General features: G+C 36.8%; 1 protein-coding gene across 1 annotated transcript in view; it reads right to left on the minus strand.

The window, feature by feature from the left end:
* Window positions 1-4,616: 4,616 nt before the first annotated feature.
* LOC139723429 (TNF receptor-associated factor 3-like) overlaps window positions 4,617-25,766 on the minus strand; it is a 61,801-nt gene continuing 40,651 nt past the window's right edge. Inside the window, exons 6-11 of the mRNA XM_071634674.1 lie at window positions 21,022-21,163; window positions 17,210-17,382; window positions 16,303-16,366; window positions 11,867-11,965; window positions 9,456-9,632; window positions 4,617-8,437 (exon numbers count right to left, since the gene is read on the minus strand). Coding sequence (XP_071490775.1) covers window positions 7,190-8,437; window positions 9,456-9,632; window positions 11,867-11,965; window positions 16,303-16,366; window positions 17,210-17,367 — 1,746 coding nt within the window. The 5' untranslated portion in view covers window positions 17,368-17,382; window positions 21,022-21,163 and the 3' untranslated portion in view covers window positions 4,617-7,189. The remainder of the gene's footprint in view (window positions 8,438-9,455; window positions 9,633-11,866; window positions 11,966-16,302; window positions 16,367-17,209; window positions 17,383-21,021; window positions 21,164-25,766) is intronic.

The raw sequence follows: 25,766 nt of genomic DNA on the forward strand, positions 1-25,766 counted from the left end.
TTTCTAAACCACTGCAGTACTTAAAGGAGTGGTAAAGTCTTGGTTGAGATGGAGATTCACATCTTAACTTTTTGAGATACAATGTAATTACTTATAAGAATATTAAAGAGCATGTGATTTTAAGAGCAATTCAAAAGCTATTTGAATAAATTGGATTTGTAATGGCAGGGATATCAAGAAACAAAGTGAAACCAAGTGGTCCTAATAAAAGGTGGGAGCCACCTTTGATCAGGACCATTTTGTATTTGGATATCTCAGCCATTTCAAAACCGATTTTCATCAAATAAACATTTGTTCCTCTCTTAATTGTATGTTCTTTAATATTTCACATACATGGTTTCTAATTATCTCACAAAAAGTTATAACTTAATCCCCATCTCTACCAGAACAATATCATTCCTTTAAACCACTTGAATCTATCACACTATATCTATGGCTGAAAGCGTATTTACAGCATAGGCATGTAGTTATGAAATATTGATCTAAACAGACCAGAATTAAAGAAAGAACAAGTCGCAAAAGAGAAGGAACATATTGGTGTCGTATCAGCATTATATCGTTAAAACACCTTTTGCATCTCTACACTCAAATATTCTTTAAACATGCTCATATACCCCGAGAAATGCTGAGAATGAAATACATCTCAACGTGTCATTCATCAACTATTCATCTGAAAAGCCACTCATACAGTATGTGCAACTCACAGAATAAAATTGAAGAGAACGGTAGAAGTTTCAGATAAAATAGAATGTAACTTGCATACATACTGTTACAACTCAGTAATGATGTCTCTTGACATGGAAGGAGTTGTAGTTGCATGTAGGTCATTGACCAAAATCATGATTTTATGGGGTTTGGGGTGGGTTTGTTTTGCTTGTTTCTTTTTTAATAAATGAGAGCATTGGTAAGCAATGTAATGCTAATGTCAAATACAACAACAAAAATCTAGGATTATATGCATACACTGTAGTCAGGAAATTTAAAATATAAGATATTCCCCAATGGCAAGGAGTCTAATCACATCAATGTTCTTTTGTACACTCCCTTTTAAAGCTGACAACTGCTTCTTGTGATTTTCAAACTCTGTGCAAGAAACTTAGACAATACAAATTCAGTACCGGTAAAGTCGTCCTGATTAAGATGGCACCACTCCAAAATTATTTCTATTCATGCCGTGGAACACAAGAGGCTAAAATAGGTATACAAGGCATGTATACAATGTAGTTAGGTCAATATATGAATCTGCACCAGAACTTTGCGTTCGCAAATTTTTACCGAGTACACTGTATACTGATTATATCGTTAGGTCAATATAATGGAATCTGCACAAGAACTTTGCGTTGGTATATCTCTACTGAGTATACTGATTATATTGTTATAACAACAATGATAATGATAAATAAAACTATACAAGCTTGTATATATGCTCTGGATGACTTCATCTTGCCTTTCCTATCCCAGGTGATAGTTGTCTCTTTAGTAGAGACAGCATCCGGGAAAATTACAAGGTTACATCATACACAGAACAATAGACATGCTGGTATAATCCTGATGTACTGCAAAGATATTTCGTACACAGAATATCAAAAGTTGAATAACACTTCATGCTTGGGCATATTATTTTTCTCTTATCCATATATATCTCGCCAATAAATTGGGCAGTCAAATCATTAGTTTTTGTCCTTTTTTTCTTACATTCTTTCTTTACTCTTTTTCTTTCTGTTTTTAGCTTGTGCAATCCATTATAAATAGGTTTTGTAACTAAAGCTTTCGGGGTTTTTTTCTACTTCGAAAGAGAGAAATAACTAGAAATGTCGCTATGGCGACTGGTATGCCTCTGCCATAGGTGTATAGTACAGTGTCTTCACAATGTGTGATGACAGTTTCACATAACTGGCAATATACTGAAAGGACAGGTTTGTCAGAAATGTCTTGAATGTTCACTTTCCTTGAACTAGGTTTGCTATAATTGTCTAAGAGTGCAGGTACATGTATTTGGGGAATTTTTACCTGACTTTTGACCGACCCTTTTATAAGTTTTTTTTTTATGCATTAAGTAATTTTCAAGGTATGAAGAAAAACTGTAATTACAGAATGAAATAGATTTATTTGCACTTTAGCCTGGCCTTTGACCCTTAACCTTTGACCTTTGACATTCTGGCAGGGATTTTTTCAGAGAATCTCCATTAGGTAATACATGTATAAATATCATATTAAGTTTTAGAAATAATCCTGCAAGCATTGCATATACTAGTATATGAGGGAAATTACGAAATTTTGAGGAGTTGACCTTGACCCCCGACTATTGACCCATGAACCCTAAACTCCCCAGATAATCCTTGCCAGTCAGTATATGCGTATGTACCAAGTTCCATGAGGATACATTGAACCATATGCTAGAAAAGTGACATTGTAACATTTTCCCCTGACCTTTGACCTTTTGACCTTTCACCTTGTGACATGAAACTCTCTCTGGAGAATCTTTATGCAGTATGACATGTGTACACTAGGTTTCAAGAAAATACCTTTGGGCATTGCATAGATATGGGGGAAATAGCAACATTTTTAGCATTTGACATTGACCTTTTGACCTCTTTCCAATTTCACTAAAAACTATTCAACTAATTGCCCCATCATACGTCATCCTTGGACCATGTTTGGCAAAAGTTGCTTCATCCAGTTTTGAGTTATCACATAAACAGATATATTTTAGGATTTGACCTTGATCTTTGACCTTTGACCTCTGTCCGATTGACTCAAAAACTAATCAAGTAATTGTCCTGTCATACACCATCCTCAGAGTTTGGTGAAATTTGCTTGATGCAATCTTGAGTTATCGCGTTAACAGATACAATTTCCATATTTTTGACCTTTGACCTTTAGCCGACTTCACCCAAAATCTAATCAAGTAATTGCCCAATCATACTTTATACTTGGAATACTTGGACCAAGTCTGGTAAAATTCCAGTCAATATTACTCAAGTTATCGCGTAAACAAATGTGGACGGACGGACGTAGGTACGGACGGACAATCCGAAAACATAATGACTCTGGCACCACTTCGTGGCGGAGGCATAAAAAATCAAACTAACTGCAAACTCATTTTACTACAACACACATTTCCCTTAAACACCTGCCCAAGTATACTCGGGACTCGTCCTCAATGGGTTAAATTGGAGGGGTGTAATGACACTATTGCCATTGACATACATATATTTTATACTTTTATCTTCACCAAAAATCAAGGAAGTTATTTTTAGATATTTACTATGACTTTCAGGGATTGCAAATACTATATCGACACAATGTGCTCCGAAAGGCTGCTTTAGAAAAAATGTTCTCACAATACAATGTAGGCTACTGCTCCCGCTGATTTAAGTGAAAAAATAACTTATCATGTTCTGATAGTTTTCTGCATCTGGAATCACTACCATACTGACACTCATATTGACCTTGTAAAATTTTAGTTTCTAATCGTTTACTTTGAACAACTCCCATATGTGATATTGCTTATGTTTTCTGCCTTTTTAGGCCAGTTCTATCAATGATTTTCTCTACATAATTGCCCCAAGGCTTTTGATCCCCCCCCCCCCACCAAAAGAAATGTGGTATATACAGTGTTGGGACTCTGAAAGCTGCAAGTCATTAATAGCACTCCTTGTGGCAATATATATAAAGCTAATTGTATTGATGTGATCATCTTTAATCTGACGGGATTCGATTATACAATGTAGTTTTATCTCTCACTCCATCCAATTTAGTTTTCTCTTTCTAATTTATGCAGTGTAAAAAAAAAAAAAAAAAATATATATATATATATATATATATATATATAATAGTACAATCACTGTACAAGATCCGACTCATCATGGTTAGTCTAGTTAGAGAATCCATAACAAAGTACATAGTGTCACACTATGTATTTCGTATCATTTATGCCACTGCCTTGAAAACAAAGTTAGGACTGGCTATTAAAATGCAAGTTTAAATACAGTGTATACTGCAGATACTACTAAATAACTTCCCAGTCTAAATAGTATGAGTACAACCAATCGAATCACTTCAAACCAACACTTTTCAGAAGATTTACCATAATCATAAAAATAAACTGAAAATGTTCTACATTTTGATGATGATATCCATATCTACAATTTATCATATTCCACCACTTCTGGACTATCTGCAGTATTTTCTGAAACACTTTTCATGATAACACCTATATCATGTTCTACCTCAAAGATATAATGAAGAATAAAATCCTGACAGCTTATAAAACATCCACAATACAATGTAGTTAACTATCACTACCTGAAATGATGCATTCCTATTTAAGTGGGGGTACTGCATCCAACGCTGACTGCATCTGTATTATACATACTTGTTTTCCCAAATGAATTGCTACAGTATAAAACCTTGGGCATTAGGAATATGACAATATCAATTTTAAAAATCTCTGTACATAATTGAGTGTTTTGTGAAGTATTATAGAGAATCAAACATAGGTAACACTAACATACCAACTACAATGTATGTGTGCATGTCTTCTTGTACTTTTGTCTCTCTCTTTTTTTTTTTTTTTTTTGGTATTTAAAACGGAATATATTGCCAAAACACCTTTGCCATCCCCCCTCCCCCCCCCCCCCAAAAAAAAGCATGATACACTGTCCTTTTTCATCAGAATATTGACCACAAAGAAATGAATTAAATAGCACACTGTCAATCTTCAAATTCAACTTTTCATTGACTTCTTCTTGTACATGGCATTATCAGTAAGCAGGCTTGATTACATTGCACTGCATGTATGTTAAAATCTTATCTTATTTGAAAGGCAGAACATCAACGTTGCTCCAATCACATCACAAAAAAAAAATAGTATAACGTAACTAATGAAACACACTTGACATTCAGACACTATTTAAACTCTGCTCTACAATGTATTTCAGCAAACGTAATTTCTTCATCATACATTTTCAAAATTAATTCCTGTCACATTTTGGAAATGAATGGATTGTACAACTAAATTCCCCTTACAAAATTACTATGAACTACTTAGACTGAACTACAGTATCAGCAAACCTAATTTCTTTATTATACATTTTCAAAATACATCAATCATTATCTGCCATGTTTGGAAAATGAAATGGATTTTACATTAAATGCTCCTTACTAAATGACTTTGAACTACTTACTTAACTGAACTATATAATTCAGAAATCAATCTTTCCTTTGAAATTAGTCGAGAACACAGCAAGCATAATTTGCCAGTCATGGCTTAAGATAATGGAATAGATTGGCAGGAGCAACAAATGTACATTGTTATATAAAAGAGTTGCTTTCATGAGTAAAATATTTAAACTAGTATACTAATACATGAAGTCAAATAACTACTAATATATGAAGTAAAGTTGACTGATGTCCACCATTGACCCTGAGGAATAACTTTTTTACTCCAGGAGACTAAGAGGCTGTTTGTAGCAAAGCTAGTATTCCAAAATATAATCATTCATAAAATATGCATTGTACCACATGTCACACATTGTCACCAACCTTCCCTGGTGACAAGACCAAAATATAACATTTAAACACATTCCATTACCCTTTGATATCTATCTAGTAATTGTAATTGAATGCAAATTGTTTATACTCATACTGCTATCCCTCTTGTTCATTAGTGGTACCTTTGGACAGCAAGAACATATAATGAAAAGCATACAATGTTCACTTTTTAATATTATACAGTACATGTACATATGAAGGAAATTGCTTTAAGATGGTCTTAACAAGCTGCTCTGACGATCTTCAAAGATGCATCAGAACTTACATTCTACATTTAACATTACAGCATACACACACACACACACACACACACACACACACACAAACAACAACAACAAATCATTCTGTGCAACTTAAAGTTTCATCACCAATGATACACATTTGTAAGTAGCCATGAGTATCACCAATCGACTGAACTCTAATGAAATGAAGTGTAAACAGAAATGTAGGTGTAAAGCTTTCTCTTGTTTTTCTCCCCTCTACTGTGGACTTTTCATGCAATTTTTCATGTAAATACAGACGAGCATGAAATAATGTGCCAGATGGTATGTACAAACAACAATTGTAAATCCATTCATTCAAATGATGTTAAAAGCATTCTGCAATTACTCAATAACACTGCAAAAACAAGTACATTTTACTTACAAGCTCAGGGAGTACATAGTTTTCAGGAATTTTGCCTCTGAGCAATGCACACACATTTGTATATTTTGAGCCACTTCATTATGGAAAGACAAAAGGCAATTATGCTGGATTTGAGGGAAGCACTTTTATGCTTCCCCCTCTAACATGTGGTATATCAGTCATAAGCTTTCTCACTCAAACGTCAATAGTTCGACGGCTAGATTTGGTTGATCTGTGAGTCTGAATGTTCCGCACGACTTTCATTGTTCCAAGACTCCATGACATTTCACTGATGCATTTCCAAACACTTTTCCTTCTTTCCGTGTTTTAAACCTATTTCACATGTAAAAATACATGTATGTCAGTTCTGCTCATTACATATCAAATGAAGCACATTCAGATGGTCTCCTTCCCAAACTGTTTGTGACAGTACACAAAGTAACAGAACCAAAAGCAGCCTGACTCTTTTCCTTACACTTTTCAGGTCTTTTCCTGACACTTTTCAGGTCTTCATTATCGTTAATCCAATGACTTGACATGCCTCAGTAATCCTCACTAATCAAATGCTTTCCCGTTTCTTCTATGCACTCTCTTTCCTGAAGATTTCTATCAGCTTGGGATACAGTGTTCCAATCCTGCTCGATGAGATACCACATGCATTAATGTGTGACACTCACACGTTTAGAAGCTTGACAATGATGGTTTTCTGTGCATGCAACAAGTTTTGATGAAGTTGAGTGTGGCTAAAATTTGTGGGAAGTTTCTGATTGCAAGTAGTGATGAGATTTTGATGAGTGACTTGTGACTGGGAGACCACACAATGCAGGGCAAGCTCATGAAACAAACAAACTCTAGACCATAACAGGGACCGCAACGGGAATGCACTAGCCGTGGTCCCCACAAACAAACTGAAGAAGAAACACAGGTAATAAAAAACATTTCTGCCACTCATCATCAATTACAAATATAACAAAGTACCAGAACCACATTTGGTCATGCCATCCCAAAATTACTTAAGTTCTGGTACGTCAGATGTCTGAGAAATAATCTTCAAGTAGAGGGTGTCATCCTTCAGAAAGCCTTGATTGGGATCTTCTACCAGCTGTATCTTTGCAAAGAGTGGACATCCAGCTCCAATGTTTCTGTCGGAGGTCGGTCGCTTGAACGAGGAGCTCGTTGGGTCCGGCCGAAACGCTTCGACGATGCTCTTGTTGAGGGGGTCAGCCTGGTTCACCAGCTGGAAGGTGATCTTCTGCTTGAAAGGCCAAGGCAACACTGCATCATACTGCCCTCGCATGATGGTTAGAAAGAGAGAGATGTGGGTTCCCTTGCCAACTCCATCTCCCATCAAAAACACTCGACCGCACAGCTTGTAGCCATACTGGCTGGTGAAGAAGGGCTTAGAGTAGATAGACTTCACATTGGTTGTTGCTGCCTCTTTCTTCCTCTGGGAGTAGCTTTCAATCTTCCAGAGAAAGACTCCACTGTAGGAGTATTCTAACTCTAGTATTCTAATTTCCTGCTTCTGCAAGGACTGAAAAAGTGAATCTATCTCTTGCTGTAGCTTGTCAATACTTTTATAAACTTTTTCTAACTTTCTAGGTGATCCAAAATCACTTGAAGCTTGCAGACTGTCTATCTTGCTACTTCCTGCAATAACTTCATGATGCAGGGTAGATACAATCCCCTCCAGCACGGAATGTTTATCATTCATTGCTGCAAATGCTCTAGTCAACTTTTGCAAGTCATCAAAGTGACTGATGTGTTTGTCAGCTTCTTGGCTTAGCTTGGACACTTTCTGTTTCAAGGTCTCCAAATCTGCATTTGTGTCAGAACCTTTCTCATCGGCAGACGTCCGTCTTTGGAACACAGTCCTCACAACCTCAGCTGATGGGCTCAAATCTGAGTAGGTACCATTTAGTGCTGCTGACCCAACCATACTGTTCTCGCGGCTAAGACCAATCCGGGAGTGGCCATCAGGTTCATTCCTACTAGCACTGCTTCCACTATTTTCTTCACGTGACAACTTCTTCTGAGAAGAATTGTCTGTCCATTGAGATGCACCTCTCGAAGCCGACACATCTCCATCACACATGTCTTCTGTGATCTGAGCAGTAGCCCCGTACTCGTCATTTTCTAGAGCAGTTGGCATTTTGGGGTCCAAGACACTAAATACCAAAACTAACCTTTCAATGTACAACCTAACCTCAGCTTTCTCGCTGCGAAGAACCAGTCCACACGTCCAATCCCAAGTCTCCTGTGGATTTGAATCATTTTAAGAAAATGAGCTTCTATTAAAAGTGGTTTAAATCATCTGTGCGATGTAGTATCCAGAGTCAATATTTACAATTACATCATCTTTTCTGCATGACAAGTGCTAGCATTACTATTGCAAGCCAGATTGCATCACACTGGAACTGCTTACGCTAAATCAATTGATGTTGCACTTTTGTTTTGAGTGTGAATTTAACTTCATTTGTCATGTGATCACTCACTAATAGTAATCTTGCTCAAGACAAATCATCAAAGGACGTACATTATCCTAACAAACCTAAAAATTCCTGTTTGTTTTTAGTGTAATATGTTTCTGTCCCCCGTGGTGTTGGTTGCTTGGGCTAAGCGAGCTATTGCAAATCTGGCAAGCAAATGACAATAGCCAAGAAGTGGGGGAGAACTTCAATGAGAAAAAGAGACAGTTTAATTAGTTTTCTTGTGATATCAATTACAATTTTCTTGTGACATGGGAATCTACCATGCTCAATGATTTCCTTTGACCGGCTAATGTAGTAAGATTTATGGTACTTATGCAAAATAGCATTTTAATCTGGCCAAATGTTTGTTACAAGTATGATTATGCTGCCTTAAAACAGCATGTAAACTTCACCTTGCCACTTGCAGTACCTCATTTTAACTCATTTTGCCAGAGTGAGTTTCACCTGAACCAGTAATAATTCCCCTTGGATGAAATACTGTCAATGATAATCCCTTGCATACTGGGCCAATTACAGCAAGATCTGTTGGATCCATTCTTTATAACCAGTTGTAAAGTTCATTTTGAAAATAGTACTGATTCAATGATACACGGAAAAATATTCAGACATACATTACATGCAGTTTTCGAAATCTTCTCGGATGTGTAATGTAAAACTTAATTTATCACTCTATGCAAAGTTTTAAAACTGATGTACAGCGTATGATCTTTTAAGAGATTTTTCAACAAATGATTTGTTTCATTTAATGTAATGTGGAACTTATTTTGCAGTGACAGTACTCACCCTCATGCTAAGGTGAAGGATCTCGGCCTGTGTGAGGCGAGTCTTCATTAAAAGGATCATGGGACACCAGTCGTCTGCTCTGTGCAGCTCCAGGGCTCTGTTCTTGGGTAGCCACTTGCCACAGCCAAACACCTTGCACTGGATGCGGACAACTTTTCCACACACTCGTTCATGGTTCTGAAAGAAGAGCCAAACACGATGTGGTGTTTGAGCATTGCTCTCTAAGACAGCCCTTCCACTACTATTGCCCCAGTATTGCAGGCCAGGGCTTTACAAGATGAATTTCTCTGACTTGCAAAATTATGAGGATTTCTAATGGCAAAGGCCCCACATTGTGAACAGGTAAGTTTCCAATCATATTACTTGCCCAACAGTGCAAGGTGGGGGGGGGGGGGGGGGGTGTGAACATTTTGAATAAAAATCAAACATTTCACCAATGGATGTTCCATCCATTGGGCAGGACATCAACCTAGGATCTCCTGTTCATGAGTCTGGAAAGACATACTGATATTAGTTTGCATGAATAGAAGCCAAAAAAAAAAAAAAAACCAGAACATAACAGGACACTGAAAGTTTGAGCAAAAGTTCAGGAAAGAAAGTTACAATTTTGTTTCTACAGTTGTATTCAATGAAAACAAAGTGGCAACTCTGTGATATCACATACAAGTTCATCCCATATTATCATTCGATTAATATCATTTAGAAGCAACATAACTTATCATCAGGATATGATTTCATAATCTTGTGACATGTGGATGCATGATATGGCAAGACATAATGATATTAAAACCTTCCTTTGAAATGACAAGTAATTTCATACACAGTAAGTACCTAACAATGCTCTGAAATATTTAGGTTAAACACATCATACGGATGCATTCTAACAGTAGGAAATAATGGTAAACTGTCCAAAAAAGAATAAACTGAGGTATAGACTTGAGAGTTTGTTTCATTTTTTGGCATAATGTCTCATCTTTAAGAATAATTTGCCCAAAATAAAGCTCAAGTGTTAAAAATTGAAGAAAATTTGAAACCTAACTTCAAATTTGTGTGCTATGTTGCCAAATCATACAATCAAATAATACAACATGGTATCCCTGTCTAACTGTAGTCCTTAATCAAACCTAATCTGTAGATTAAGTCTAAAGATGCTTCCCATACCCTATGCAAGGCTCGACATTAGCAGTGGCCAAGGGCTACCAGAAATAGTTTTGGTGGCCGTGTGTCACCAAATTACTTCATGTTCAGTGTTTTTCTGTATTTTCTACAGCCATCATATTTCCTTATCAGGCCACCAAAACAGAAAATTAAATGATTTTTGGTGGCCCGCAGAGGCCACTAAAAGAAAAGGTAAATAGTGTCGAGCCTTAGTTTTGTACTGGTTATTTTTGTTTTTAATATCAAACACCAAACTGTCTCTCTCTCTCTTTCTCTCCCATCTCTTTCAATACAAGTGACATGGTACAGGGAACCTGGAATATACAATGTAAGTTTGCCAACAAAGAGGAATCTCTTGTGCAGAAGATTATTAAAAGTAAGTAATCAATCATAATGAGGTCAAACTGGTGGTCAAAGCAACCTCCATCATAACATATTTTCCCTGTATAGAAAATTTCTAGAGGGATTTGTTTAATAACAAAAGTGTGCCTGACTTTAAGATACCCAAATGACATTCTGGCCAAACCAAACCTTGCTATAAACATCTGTTTCCAAGCTTATTATTTATCCTTACAGATATGACCTCATGAGTGCTATTCTTTAGGCATTCTTTCCTATTAGGAATATTTTAATGTTGATAAATTGTTTTTTCTTGTTTCAGAATATTACTTTTTCATAAAGCAGCAAAGTGGTGACAAGGATTCAAGATAGAAATCTTCTTTTAAATATAATTCTTAAGTATTAATTGTTTTTGACGACTTGATTTTGATAGTTTTTACATGTCATGGACTCTCGAAATTGGTTATGAATGTTTGATATTGCTGAAAATCAAACAATCAAATCCAGAGATGAGGTATATATATGTTATAAGACCATTACAGACATTTACCGATATAGGGTATGACCAGATGCTACATAAACACTTAAAAGCTTCCAACTTAAACATATTTTTCATCATTCGAGTTTGGACAAGAGGAAGTGCAGATATCACATTTGCTAGATCTCAACAGATAGAAATTACATGTCTTAAGGCAAATTTTCTTACTTTGCAGCTCTCCTGATTATAACCAGTACAACAGTTATCAAAATTTATCCCATATCAACTGGACCCCATGGAAGACAAGCTAATGTACTATTAGCTGAATATGGGGTTTCCAGCTTTCTGCTCGGATGGAAAGTGAAGCAAAAATGTAAAGGGTTCTAAATTCTGACAGATCAAATAATATCATGGTATCAGTAAAAATCTTTCATACCTCAATATAATCAGTATAAGATCCTCTCCAGGAGCAGTTTTTACAACGGGCATTCTTAAATTTCTGAAGCCGTCGCTGTGCTGTTTGATCAGGCTTAAGCTTTAAGAAAGAGGAAAAGAAGAAAAATTAAAAAACAAAAATGCAGCCAGCAATTCATGAAGATATTTCCAAGTAATACAAGCTTCATGATAGTAGCAAAGCTGGCAGCTGGACGCCAGTAAATGAGCTGCATGTATTGTGATGGTTACTCCGGTAACTGTAATAAGAATATTTTAAATTGCTAGCCACCTTGTGACACAGACCTGACTTACTTTTTGGTGTCTTGCTCTGCTTCATTTTCAAAAACAAATTGTACAAACACACAATGACATAGCATAGCATGACACTATCAATATCAACCTAAAATCAATGGGTAGTGAATGTTTTGTGTACATTCAAGCAAAGGTTTTTGGTAGTCGCTACATTCTGTGCATCTTTAACCCATTGAGGACGAGTCCCGAGTGTACTCGGGCAAGTGTCTAGATGGGAAATGCATGTTGTAGTAAAATCAACCCATCCTCAACGAGGTAAATAACTGCACATATTCCTACGAACACTATTCACACTTGTAATTCAAGTTGCATCATTACAATTAACAAAGCTTGCTTCAATGGCATTTCCTATATCACGACTGCACAATGAGCAATGTTATGAATTTTCTAGAAATCTCACATTCTTCACAGAAAATCTTCAGTTAGTCGAATTCATCTGTATTACATATTCTGATTCAAAATGAGTTGATGCATTATTTTGATATATTGAAGTGGTATTTGGTTTCAATTGGTATTGTTGCAAAATCATTTCATTCAGTCAACATTTATTTACTGAAAAAAAAAGAAGCTTTGGCAGGGGTGTGCTCATAGTCAATGTATTCATGCTTGCACACAAACTCTGAGTAAAGAAAGGAAACAAAAGCACCACAAATATCATGTTTATATAATATATATGGGTAATTCTGTGAAGTTGGGGCACAAAGTGTTACACTTTAGCATAACTCAATACTAATTGTGCTATACATTTATATTGTTTATAGGCTTTACATTTGTATTGAGACCATACATTTTCCTGGAAATTTTGTGCCATTCAGACTCAATTTTGATGAAGTTATTAAAACAATGTGTAATGGTGTCCTGTAGCATCGTACGTGTCCATGTAGCATCGTGATAGTTAAAATCTGGTCCTAAAAGACAAATTAATGCAATTAGCTTGACCAAAATTTGATGCAAATATGCATTTACAAGATATGAATGAGATAGCTAAATATCTCAAATTTCCTTTACACAGTTTTACTTTTACAAGAAAATTACACAACGTGTCACTATGCTACCCGGTGTCCACCAAATGTAACAAAAAAGGACACCGCATAGCATCGTGATACATTTTGTAATTTTCTTTTAAAATTAAAACTGTGTAAAGGAAATTTGAGATATTTAGCTATCTCATTCATATCTTGTAAATGCATATTTGCATCAAATTTTGGTCAAGCTAATTGCCATAATTTGTCTCTTAGGACCAAATTCTAAAATATCAAGATGCTACATGGACACGTCACGATGCTACAGGACACTGTTACATATTGTTTAATAACTTCATCAAAATTGAGTCTGAATGGCACAAAATTTCCAGGAAAATGTGTGGCCTCAATGCAAATGTAAAGCCTACAAACAATAAATGTATAGCATAATTGATATTGAGTTATGCTGAAATGTATTTTTTGAATATCACGATGCTACATGGACACTGCCCCAACTTCATGGAATTACCCATATATGTGACCCGCTACAACAAAAAGGTCCTAAAGTCGCGCACGATCGAAGCCGTGAAAATCGAGTTTGAAGTCAGAGCATTAAAATTGGTCAAAACATACGATTTTCTGATTTTGATATATTATTGGAGTCGAACATGTCTTCTATCATCTGTCGAAATTTTGAAGCAAAATGAACAAAGCAAAGACCAAAAAATAGCGTCTTTCTGAGCCATGATTTTTGGCGTTTCAACGACGCAGAAACTGGTTCGAAAATATGGATTGAGCGCCACAGACAGGTTCCGCCCCTAACAGCAACCAGAGTGATCTCATTGGTCAGTTTGCTGCTTGCTGCTAACCGAAGTGTGAAGCTCGCGCACTGCCCAGTCGACTGGTGCGTGCGGGCGGGATGCGCTATGCTCAGCCGCTTATCACATCCTGGTCACTGATTGGTTGGTGAGGAGACCGCTGACGCTGATGTGCTTGAATGAACTCTACGGGGGTTGCTAGGGCTTACCTTCTATTGTCCAGAGGTGAAAACTGACTTGCGTGTCCCTTGATCGCGATTGCGTCGAAAGGAAGACTTTTAGGGCGCTTTTCTCGAAACAGTGATTTTCCAGACGTCTTGACATGCTCTCTTTTAAACATCGATATCTCCGCAGCCGATTGTTTTTATAAAATGTGTTATATCAATTTAAAGCAGAAAGATTGGGGGATTATATCATGCAATTTTCAAACAAGGAAAAGTAGAAATTACGCGGTGCGTAATATATGTCCTCGCCGGAAGTAGCATTTAGTAGCAAAATGTACAATACAGGTTAAAAGATCATGGTCAAAGGTCAAAGAAGTCAAAGGTCAAAATTCTGTGTAGAAGTTTTGAAGCCCTCACCTAGTGCCATCACATAAAGCAAACGGAATCGAAATCGGGTTAGAAATGGCGAAGCAGTAGCATTTTGTAGCCAATGTACAATATAGGTCAAAAATCAAGGTCAAAGGTCAAAGAAGTCAAAGGTCAAAATTCTGTGTAAAAGTTTTGAAGCCCTCACCTAGTGCCATCACATAAAGCAAACGGAATCGAAATCGGGTTAGAAATGGCGGATTGGTAGCAAAATGTACAATACAGGTCAAAAATCAAGGTCAGAGGTCAAAGAAGTCAAAGGTCAAAATTCTGTGTAGAAGTTTTGAAGCCCTCACCTAGTGCCATCACTTAAAGCAAACGGAATTGAAATCGGGTTACAAATGGCAAAGGAGTAGCATTTTGTAGCATAATGTACAATATAGGTCAAAAATCAAGGTCAAAGGTCAAAGAAGTCAAAGGTCAAAATTCTGTGTAGAAGTTTTGAAGCCCTCACCTAGTGCCATCACATAAAGCAAACGGAATCGAAATCGGGTTAGAAATGGCAGAGTAGCATTTTGTAGCCAATGTACAATATAGGTCAAAAATCAAGGTCAAAGGTCAAAGAAGTCAAAGGTCAAATTTCTGTGTAGAAGTTTTGAGGCCCTCACCTAGTGCCATCACATAAAGCAAACGGAATCAAAATCGGGTTAGAAATGGCGAAGGAGTAGCATTTTGAAGCAAAATGTACAATATAGGTCAAAGGTCAAGGTCAAAGGTCACAACTGAAGTTCTGTGTACAAATTTCAAAGCTCCCATGTAGTGCTATCATATAAAGCAAACAGAATCAAAATTGGCTCATAAATGACAGAGAAGTAGCAAATTGAACATTTTGATCACACACGGACGCACAGACGGACGGACGGACGGACGGACACACAGACACACACACGTACGGAGCCTGTTTCATAGTCCCCTGCTCGAACTCGTTCGGCAAGGACAATAATCGACCTCGCCCGACTTTAGGATCATTTTGATGTAGCGGGTCACATAAATATATATATATATATATATATATATCAAAGAAATAATAATATATATATATCAAAGAAATAATATATATATATATATATATATACCGGGTGTCCAAAAAAAAGCGGAACGGTGGATATTCAGTACCTTGCGTTCTGAAAGTAATATATTTTTTGACATCATTAGAAAGAGCATCTTCCGCAGAAGGCCATGATACCAAAATCATTAAATTTGGTTCTGTACTTTTTATTCTACGCTAATTTCTGTAAATGCAGTCATTTTCAATTTTTAGCGACTTATGAGATAATAATTTGGGTGCGACACGCGTTCCATACGGTTAATTGTGTAAGCTCGTTGATCCATGTCAGCAAAAGATAACGCTTTCATGTTGGCGGCACACACACACACACACACACACACACTGTTTTTTTTTTTCCTGGCCCGTGCCCAATATGAAAGCTGTATCTTTTGTTGACATGGATCACCGAGCATACACAATATTCACCGTATGGATCGCGTGTCGCACTCAAATTATTATCTCATAAGTCGCAAAAATCCGTCGAAATTTGGCAATGACTGCATTTTCAGAAATTGGCGTAGAATAAAAAATACTGAACCAAATTTAATGATTTTTGTATCATTGTTTTTTGTGGAAGATGTTCTTTCCAATGATGTCAACAGATATATAACTTTTAGACAGCAAGGTACTGAAAATCCACCGTTCCGCTTTTTTTGGGACACCCGGTATATATATATATATTAAAGAAATAAGAGAAGAAATTCTACCTCTCTCAGCTTCAGAGCAGCACTACATGTTGGGCATTTTATCTGTTCCAATGCTGGCAAATTTCTGTTTAAAAGAAACAATAACATACATACAGTACAGTCATAACAGTCACAGCGTATTTAACTGCATTTCCATTCACAGTCCTTTCTTTTATCACAATGTTTTCGGTTACATATCTTTGCTAAAATGTGACTGCATTTTTGTTGGGTATGGAATAAATGAAATACATTCTTTGCAGAGGGAGCAGGCAAGGAAACTCTTCTTCTGGGCATCATAAAGATGACTCATTAAAAGATGTGTTAATTTTCAAAAAAAAAAATTGAAGGACAGGAATTTGCCATAAAAATTAGAAATGGTACATTCTGTATGACAATGAATGAAATAAAGACTACTTCAATACAGCATCAGCAGAACAATTGAAGAAATAAATATTTGTCCAACTTCACTTTATGAGCCCACAATAAGTTGGAAGTAGTAAAGAACAACAACAACAAAAATACCTGCCACTAGATAACAAATTTCAGATAAAACAGCTAAGAACTTTGGGACGGGTAGATAAGTTTCGCAAGCAAATCGAGCATCCAAACACAATAGCTCACTTAAAAACTTTAACAGTATAACCATGCTTTATAAAACTTGAGTTTTACACATTTTTTTTTTTCAAATCATACAAGCAAAAAAGAGAGAAGTAAAATATCAGTCTGTCTACTTTTGAACAACAATCTTATATTTCTTGTTCTCTGGTCAGATCATCATAATTTGCAGTTTTCTTAGCTTAAACACCTTCCACTTATTAAAGAATACACAGTGGAAAGAGAGAGTGCTATGGACTATACTTGATGAAAGCAACATGAAAAAATGGCAGATCATGGATGGTTGCACATCACAAACAGATATCACACTAACTTTGTCAAGTAGACAGCCCAGCAGCTTTTACAGCATGCATGCTTGCAGTCACCAGAAAAGGGTTCTCTGTGTGGGAGTTTACACAGTGGACAGGTGACGTCTTGGGCAGAAGTTTTTCGGTTGGAATCCATCTCAAGATCAAGGTCAACACCAACCATTTGTGAACTGTGAACCTTCAAAAGACGAACGAAATACACAATTACCACGTTAATTGCATGATAAAGTTATGTATCATATTTATATTGACAATAGTGGAGAGGGATTCAGCACAGCAAATGCAATGTGCATTAATATCTAGAAGAGCTTCCACCTTCAATAATTTTCTTTTCTGTGGTACGTCATACATGAAAATATCCTTTTTGGACACTGAAAATGTGGCACATAGCAGGCATCAGTTCTATTATACTTGTAAGTATTCCCAAAATCAAACAAAAGCAATGTTTCCATACAAAAAATGAATACTACATGTACTACGATTCTTGTTAAAGGACAAGTTCACCTTCATAAACATAAGGATTGAGAGAATGCAACAATATTAGTAGAACACATCAGTGAAAGTTTGAGGAAAATTGGACAATCGATGCAAAAGTTATGAATTTTTAAAATTTTTGTGTTGGAACCGCTGGATGAGGAGACTACTACAGCTTGTGAGTCATATGCGTACAACAGTATAAAGAAAATGTAAAGAAAATTCAACATATTTTCACTTTTTTCGCATAATAAAAGAGCACTTGACTTGACTCTTTCTAAAGGCAGGGGGAATAATATTACCCATAACATTTGTCGGTAACGAGTCAGGGGAATGTGTACTTTTTTCAAAAGATGAAATTTTGTGAAATTCTCTTTATATTTTCCTTATATTGTTGTATGCATGTGACATCTAAGTTATTCACACACTGCAGTAGTCTTCTCATCCAGCGGTTACTGCACAAAAACTTCAAAAAATTCATAACTTTTGAACGGATTGTCCAATTTTCCTCAAACTTTCAATGATGTGTTCCACTAATATTGCTGCATTCACTCAACCCTTATGTTTATGAAGGTGAACTTGTCCTTTAACATTTAAACCTTAACCCATTGAGGTAGATGTCTATGGAAATGTGTGTTGTAGCAAAATCAGCCCGTCCTCAACAGGTTAATGCTTTAATTAGTAACCAAGTAAATTTTAAGAGAACCTTGCAATAGTGGTTGTTACTGGGAACATCAAGCACAATTACAACATAAAATAATGAATTGGAATGCATGCTACATTCAAATTTATGGTTATTTGAGGGAAAAAAAAAGAATGTTCTATTAAAATTCATGTTATCTCTGGTACTGTTAAATTGAGCTGAATAAAGCCCCCCCCCCCCCCCAAAAAAAAAAAAAGAAGAAAAAAAAAAAAGACAGACCAACAAAATAAACTAGCAAGACAATTGCCTATTTAGAAAAGGCCACTCAACATTAGTCACTCCACACCATAAATGTGTGCAGACAATCACAAACACTCTTCTTCACACATAATGTCTTGCATTTCATCTTTTGCAGCTTTCTCATTGAATGACATACACTAGCTTGTATAAAGTACACAGAAATCTTGTACACACTGATTTTACAAGAAATGTCAACTTTTAACTGTTTTGTTTTGTTTTCACACATTGTTCACCATGTGGAATGTCAACATAATCATCACAGATAAATGTTTTGAACACAAAGCATAACAATTGTATTACAGGATCATTGACAATACAATGGCCTGAACACAGGAAGGAGGTTTAGATTTAGACCATGGTTTAAACTTGTACCATGGTCTACAATAAGTATGTGAAATACCGTTGTTATACGTGTATTAACATGTGTTCGTTACCGGAGGTCTGTTGGTATGTATACTCATTTTGTCAATCATATTCACGCAGAATAAATTTACATACAATTTGTAAACCATGGTTTAAATCTAACACTGTTAAACCACCTTCATGAATTCCGGCCCACTGGCCATGTGACTACGTGGATCTACCTTCACTGGGTTACACAAGAGAAGAGAGGAAAGATAATTCGATGTACTTTCTTCCTCTTCACCATTACAACGGGCTTATGAGAAAGAATAGGCCTACTGTACAGCTTACATGCCCAACTACATTTACCGGTACTTTTGTCAAACAAAGAACAGTGCACTATACTTTGACTAGATGTCAATTTTATCTGAATTAGTGTTGCCGACTAATCTGCAGTCTGTGACGAGCATCATAGTACATGTCTGTGATGAACATCATACATTTACCAGTATGTATGTGACTGTGCATTACAAAACCAACAGGGCAGAGGACCTCATTTTCTGTGAGGACTCAAAATAGGTACGAGTCAATCAAGTCAATCTTTAGTTCTTTATGTTTTATGAAAGAGCATGCAATTCTATTATTCAGAATAGTTTTAGTCGAAACTTTGAAATCATTTAAAACACAGTGAGAAATTGTTTTTGTTTTTGTTTTCTGCACTTTTTTTCTGAATTACTTTTTTTTTTTTGCGCATTGCGTGGGTGTATGCGTGTACAATTGTATAGACAGCCCTATGCGCGTGTTAGTGTGGGGAATGCGGACGATTAAAATCGTCCAGTACCGGGTACCCTATCTGGACTACGTATTATATGTATACCGGAGTACGGTAAGCCAGTTCGGAGTAGCTCATGTGCACATTAACGGTACAAATGACCTTCATTTTTCTCAGTTGGTTAGGCACTTCACTCATTTCAAGGCGACATAATTCAGCAGCTTGCCCAACATAGCAATTTATGGAACTCGTATTCTGACAAAGAATGAACCTACATGTGTATGTAGATGAAGTGACCGGAATGTTTCATCAATCAACACTGGGAAACATCTATTTCATGGTGCTGTTTTGAATACATGGTCATTTACATTATACATTAAAGGGATCGTAGTTATAGTTTTGGTTGAGACCTAATTTCAGGTTTCTAACATTTTTGGTGAGATAATGAGAAACCTCTAATGAAATATGAAAGAGCATGTAATTCTATGAGGAATTCAACTTTTATTTGATGAAAATTGGTTTTGAAATGGCTGAGATATCCAAAAAAAGAGCAATTCTAATAAAGTGTGGACCCCACACATACGGTAAATATTAGGAATAGGATCGCTTTGTTTTACTTTGTTTTTGGATGTTTCAGTCATTCCAAACCCGATTTTCATCAAATTAACTTTGAATTCCTCTTAAATGGTAAGCTCTGTACTAATACATGTATATATCGTGTTTTCTTGGTATATCTCGCAAAAAGTTACAAGCCCAATTCTCATCTCAACCGCACCAATACTGGAGGTCCATCCCTTTAACAAACCTTTTTCTATTCAAATTCATGAATTTCTTCCGTCGATGTAGGGCAAATTGTCAATCAGTTGCAATGAAACCTTTTTCTGTTAACATTGCCAAATACCAGGCTTGCTGTCAGGTGGATGTACTGGCAGGCACCATTTATATAAGGATCCCTGAATAATCATAGCATTACAGATGCTTATCTCAGTGAAATTAAAAACCAACCTAGCTGTCTCTCGGTACAAATGACCTTTTTCTGCTCATGCTCAAACTGGAACCCCGTACTGGCTTGGTACACAGAGCTGTAACAAAGAGCGTACTAACGTTAGTTGGCTTTATACACAGGCTGTCCACGTCGAAACTGCCGACATGTTCACAACTGTGCTGACACTCACACTGCAATACATGGAAACGAAAAATCAAAATCACCCAATATCAGAATATGATCTACTTTCACAAGAGTATCTATTCCAATATTGGGCCTGCCCACTATCGTCAAGCTTTACCTCTCTTGAACTCTCAAATCAATGACTTTCGGTGGTGAATGTCGTCTGGCAAGACTCGTTGACTTTTTCTCGATTGGGCTTCCTGTACGGTGTTGGAGTCGCTGTTTTGCGGTCGCGGTTAGCATGCATGCAGTCGTCTAATCTGCAGGTGACCCACAATGGAAGTACACCATAGCCAATGTTACATAATTACATGAAGTCAATTTCATATCAAGGCACAGGCCCTATCACTGAGTAGGCCTGCATGTAAGGTCCACTAGTAGAGTAGTATCCACCTTTAATATGAGGACATTTTTTTTTTTTTTTTTTTTTTTGGGGGGGGGGGGGGGGGTAAAATCATCATCAACCGATTGGGCGATTCAGCAAGAATCTCTCGCTCGATCATAATTATGAAAGACAACAGTCCTGTAAGTTCCTATACAGTGCTACTCCGTTATAACGAGTTCGGTTATAACGAGGAACCGCTTATAACGAGGTGATCGCGTCGCGGTCCCGTTTTCCTTTCCGTGTAAACCTATGGCAGAACGAATCGGTTACAACAAGTTCGGTTATAACGAGATTCCGTTGATAACGAGGGCAATTTCGGACCAGCTAGGTGTCGTGATAGAAAAACATATAAAGCAATTTGATCGAATATACGAGGTTTAATTTCTTGTAAATTACCGCTTTCAAACACGCGACAAACGTAAACATTGAAAACCGAATTAATTCACGTTATCAACGTCTTTTTCCCGTTTTGCAGAGAATTGTTTCTTCCATGTTTTCTTCTAAACGCGATAGCGACACAATGCCTTCCAATGTTCCTACTAAATTATTGAACATAATCATTCGATTTTCGTTTTCGCGAGATATGCGTGCGGGATATATAGTCGGGTACTTTAGGGGGGAGGGGGGTCACCGTGCATCCCCCCCCCCCCAGGACTCCTCGAAACTTGTACATTTTCAGGATCCTCATGACACACCAAAACATAATCAAGATGTTAACAGGAACGAAAAGTGGCTGTTCTAGGTGAAATTTAATGTATTATATTGTTTTTCATAATTTCTTATGTATTTCCTTGTTTTTCAACTTTTTCAACTTTTGATTTTTCTTTGTTTTTCTATCAGAAATTGTCACTGACCACTAATCAATGAAAGTGATTAATTGTAAAAATAATCAGGTTTTCATGATTTTCATGACATAGCACCTGTTTTCCATAGGAAATGTACACAAAAGCACAAAATTGTGCCCGTTTTGGGACGACATTCCGCTACAAAAATAGGCGTGACTTCGCACAAGTATGCGGGGAAGTTGCAAATTTGGTCTCGAAAGTTGCATGAGACTTGAACAAAACAAATTCAAGTAAGTTTCGAGGAGTCCTGGGGGGTGCGCACAGTGACCCCCCCCCCCCCCCCAGGTACCCTACTGTGTAGGCCCTACATGTATAAGCACATACATACATTATATATATATATATATATATATATATATATATATATATATACATACATATATATATATATATATAGCACACCCTGCGTTGTCGTGGAAAGAGAAGAAATACATTTATGTCGAACGCACCCACGAAGTTAAGTGACTGTCGGTTTATCAAAAAGAAAGATACGGATAAATACTTAGTAAAGCATACCACCTCCTTAAAAGTGAGATTATGTGAAAATTGGGTGTTTTTTTTCACGCAACATTAACCCTTTAAGGACGGGGGGGGGGGGATCCGCCCCCCCCCCCCCCAAGTTTCGCGCTATAAATCTGTCGCGAGGCTTCTTGACTTTGTTTGTTCAAGTCTCGCACAACTTTTGAGACCAAATTTGCAACATCCGCGTATACTTTTGCGAAGTCACGCCCGTGTAACGCAATGTCCCCCCAAAACGGGCACAATTTTGTGATTTTGTGTACATTTCCTATGGAAAACAGGTGCTCTGTCATGAAGGTCATGAAAACCTGATTATTTTTACAATTAATCACTTTCATTGATTAGTTTTGTGCTAATTATGGTAGAAAAGTGGTCAGTGACAATTTCTGATAGAAAAAAAAAGAAAAATCAAAAGTTGAAAAAGTTGGAAAACAAAGAAATACATAAGAAATTATGAAAAACAATAGAATACAATAGATTTCACCTAGAACGGCCACTTTTCGTTCCTGTTAACATCTTGATTATGACTGATTGTTTTGGTATGTGATGAGGATCCTGAAAATGTAAGTTTCGAGGAGTCCTGGGGGGGGGATGCACGGTGACCCCCCCCCCCCCCCTTAGGTACCCTATATACTAATAGTTATTAGGTCAGACCACAGCGCAACGAGAAAAAAAAATATAACGCATTCAAAAACTGTTCATGTTGCGCGACAATTATTGCGGCCAAAAATGGACAATTGTCGGATGCGTGTGCGACTCATCAGTATACCCTTTCAATTTTTAATTCCGACTTCCAGTTCTTTTGCTGATTAGCATGGGTGTGGATGATTAAAGCCGAAATGATTAATGAAATCATTTGCAATCTCGCCGGGTGACAGAAGCGTCAAAATAGTTGAAAAGCGAATGTTAGCCTACTTATAATCGGTGTTCAGAAAAAGAAACAAATTTAAGGTATCTAACAGTTCAATAGCTAAGAACGGACGTACAAAACGCGAAGAGATTTTCGGAAGAAAATAAAGAACGCATTTTTGAACCCTTCGGGCGCAACGATCATACATTGTATGAATTACAGCCGAAATGATTCATGAACTCATCGAATTCCCGCTGGGCACCAACAACGTAACATTTATTAGCTTGAATAGATCTGGATTTGTCCATTATCATTTAACAAAAAATGATAATTTAAATATGAGTGCGTATGATTAAAGCCAAAATAATTTAAAAAATCATCGCGATCTTGCCGGGTGACAGTAGCGTAAAAATAGTTCAATAACGCATGTTAACCTATACTCAATCGATATAACGTATCTTTAACAGTTCAAGAACAGTGTCGATGTACAAAACACAAAGAGATTTTCGGAAGAAAATAAAGAACGCATCTTTAATCCCTTCGGGCGCAACGATCATACATTACAAAAATTACAGCCGAAATGATTCATGAAATCATCGAATTCCTGCTGGGCACCAACAGCGTAAAATACCTCGCAAGTTAACGGTAAACAACGCATGTATGTCACTCTGAAATCATCGCGATCTCGCCAGGTGACAATAACGTAAAAATAGTTGAATAACACATGTTAACCTAAATCAGAAAAAGAACAAACGCATTTATTAGTTTGAATAGATCTGGGTTTGTTCATCATCACAATTTTAACACTGCATTTCACAATGAAGATTTGTCTTTCTTTCAGAATGGTCTACCAGGTAGATTTGCGTTAAAAGGATCTTAATCTTCCAAATTCAATCCTGTCGCATATTTTTCAAGAACAGATGTACAAAACGCGAAGAGATTTTCGGAAGAAAATTAAGAACGCATTTTTAATCCCTTCGGGCGTAACGATCATACATTGTATAAGATTACAGCCGAAATGATTCATGAAATCATGGCATTCCCACTGGGCACCGACAGCGTAAAAATACCTCGCAAGTCACGGTATAAAGAACGCATGTATATACTCTGTTTGCGCTGGTGTTTAGAAAACTTAACAAACGCATTTTATACAATCTGATTTTGTTCATTATCATTTTACACTGTATTTCACAAACGAAAAAAAAATATTTTTTCAAAATGGTTCAACACAAGAGAAAGAGATAGGTGTAGAAAGAATCACGAAAATAACATAGGCCTATATGCCTATACTTCTCAAGAACATAATGTGCAAGTATTATGCAAAGAGATTTTCGGAAGAAAAATAAAGAATTAACTCATTTCAACCCCTGTATACTTTTTCGTCTAATTCACAAATTATTTCCCTTTATTCTCCCAATAAAAATGATCCATAATAACAACGCAAAGGATGTTCTTAAGTTTCATTGATGGGTATATGTATATGACGTCGTGCTTATGTATTTCTTTGATTTTGATGCTTACGGTTATAACGAGGTACCGGTTAACGAGGTATTCCCGATCCCGCGGACCTCGTTATAACGAGGTTTCATAACACTGTATCTTCATATAGGAATGCTCGGATTGGTTGAGATGAGGATTCAGCATTTAACTCTTTGCCAGATATGAAACCCGGGTTAGAAAACTTTCAAAATTTAGGCCCCTATTCGATGAAAAGCGGTTTTGAAATGGTTGATATAGTTTATATCCAAAAACAAAGTAAAACAAAGCTAATAGAAGGTGGATCCCACTTTTTATTAGGGTATGTATCTTCGTTCAGATATCTCAGCCATCTCAAAACCAATTTTCTCCATCACAGTTTGACCAATTTTCCCCATATTTCTTTCACCAATTTGTCTTGTAAGCCTATATGCTCTTTCAGAATTATTTCACTTGAAGTTTCTCGTCATCTCAAAAAAAAAAAATATTATAAAAAACACGTTGAAAACCTGATGCCCCGGCATCCTCAACTAATATGACCTATAATAGGCCTAATAGCCTACCGTACCATAACTGAGATGACATCTAGGTAGAAGCTGGCGCGACGCGTTTAAAAGTGTGTGTGTGGGGGGGGGGGGGCACTTTATATTTCTGGTGCCACTATCGGGTTTCATCAGGTGACAAGAAAAAAAAAAGGGCCTTCTGTGGCAATTTTCTGCAACAACTTCAGCGTTAATGGGTGGAAAAACAGAACAGGCTTAACCATATTTTTCTGTTGTTACTTCCGG

The sequence above is a fragment of the Diadema antillarum genome, unplaced genomic scaffold (genome assembly GCF_040938485.1).
Source record: "Diadema antillarum isolate AM-2024a unplaced genomic scaffold, OU_Dant_1.0 scf00000190, whole genome shotgun sequence".
Classification (NCBI taxonomy): domain Eukaryota; kingdom Metazoa; phylum Echinodermata; class Echinoidea; order Diadematoida; family Diadematidae; genus Diadema; species Diadema antillarum.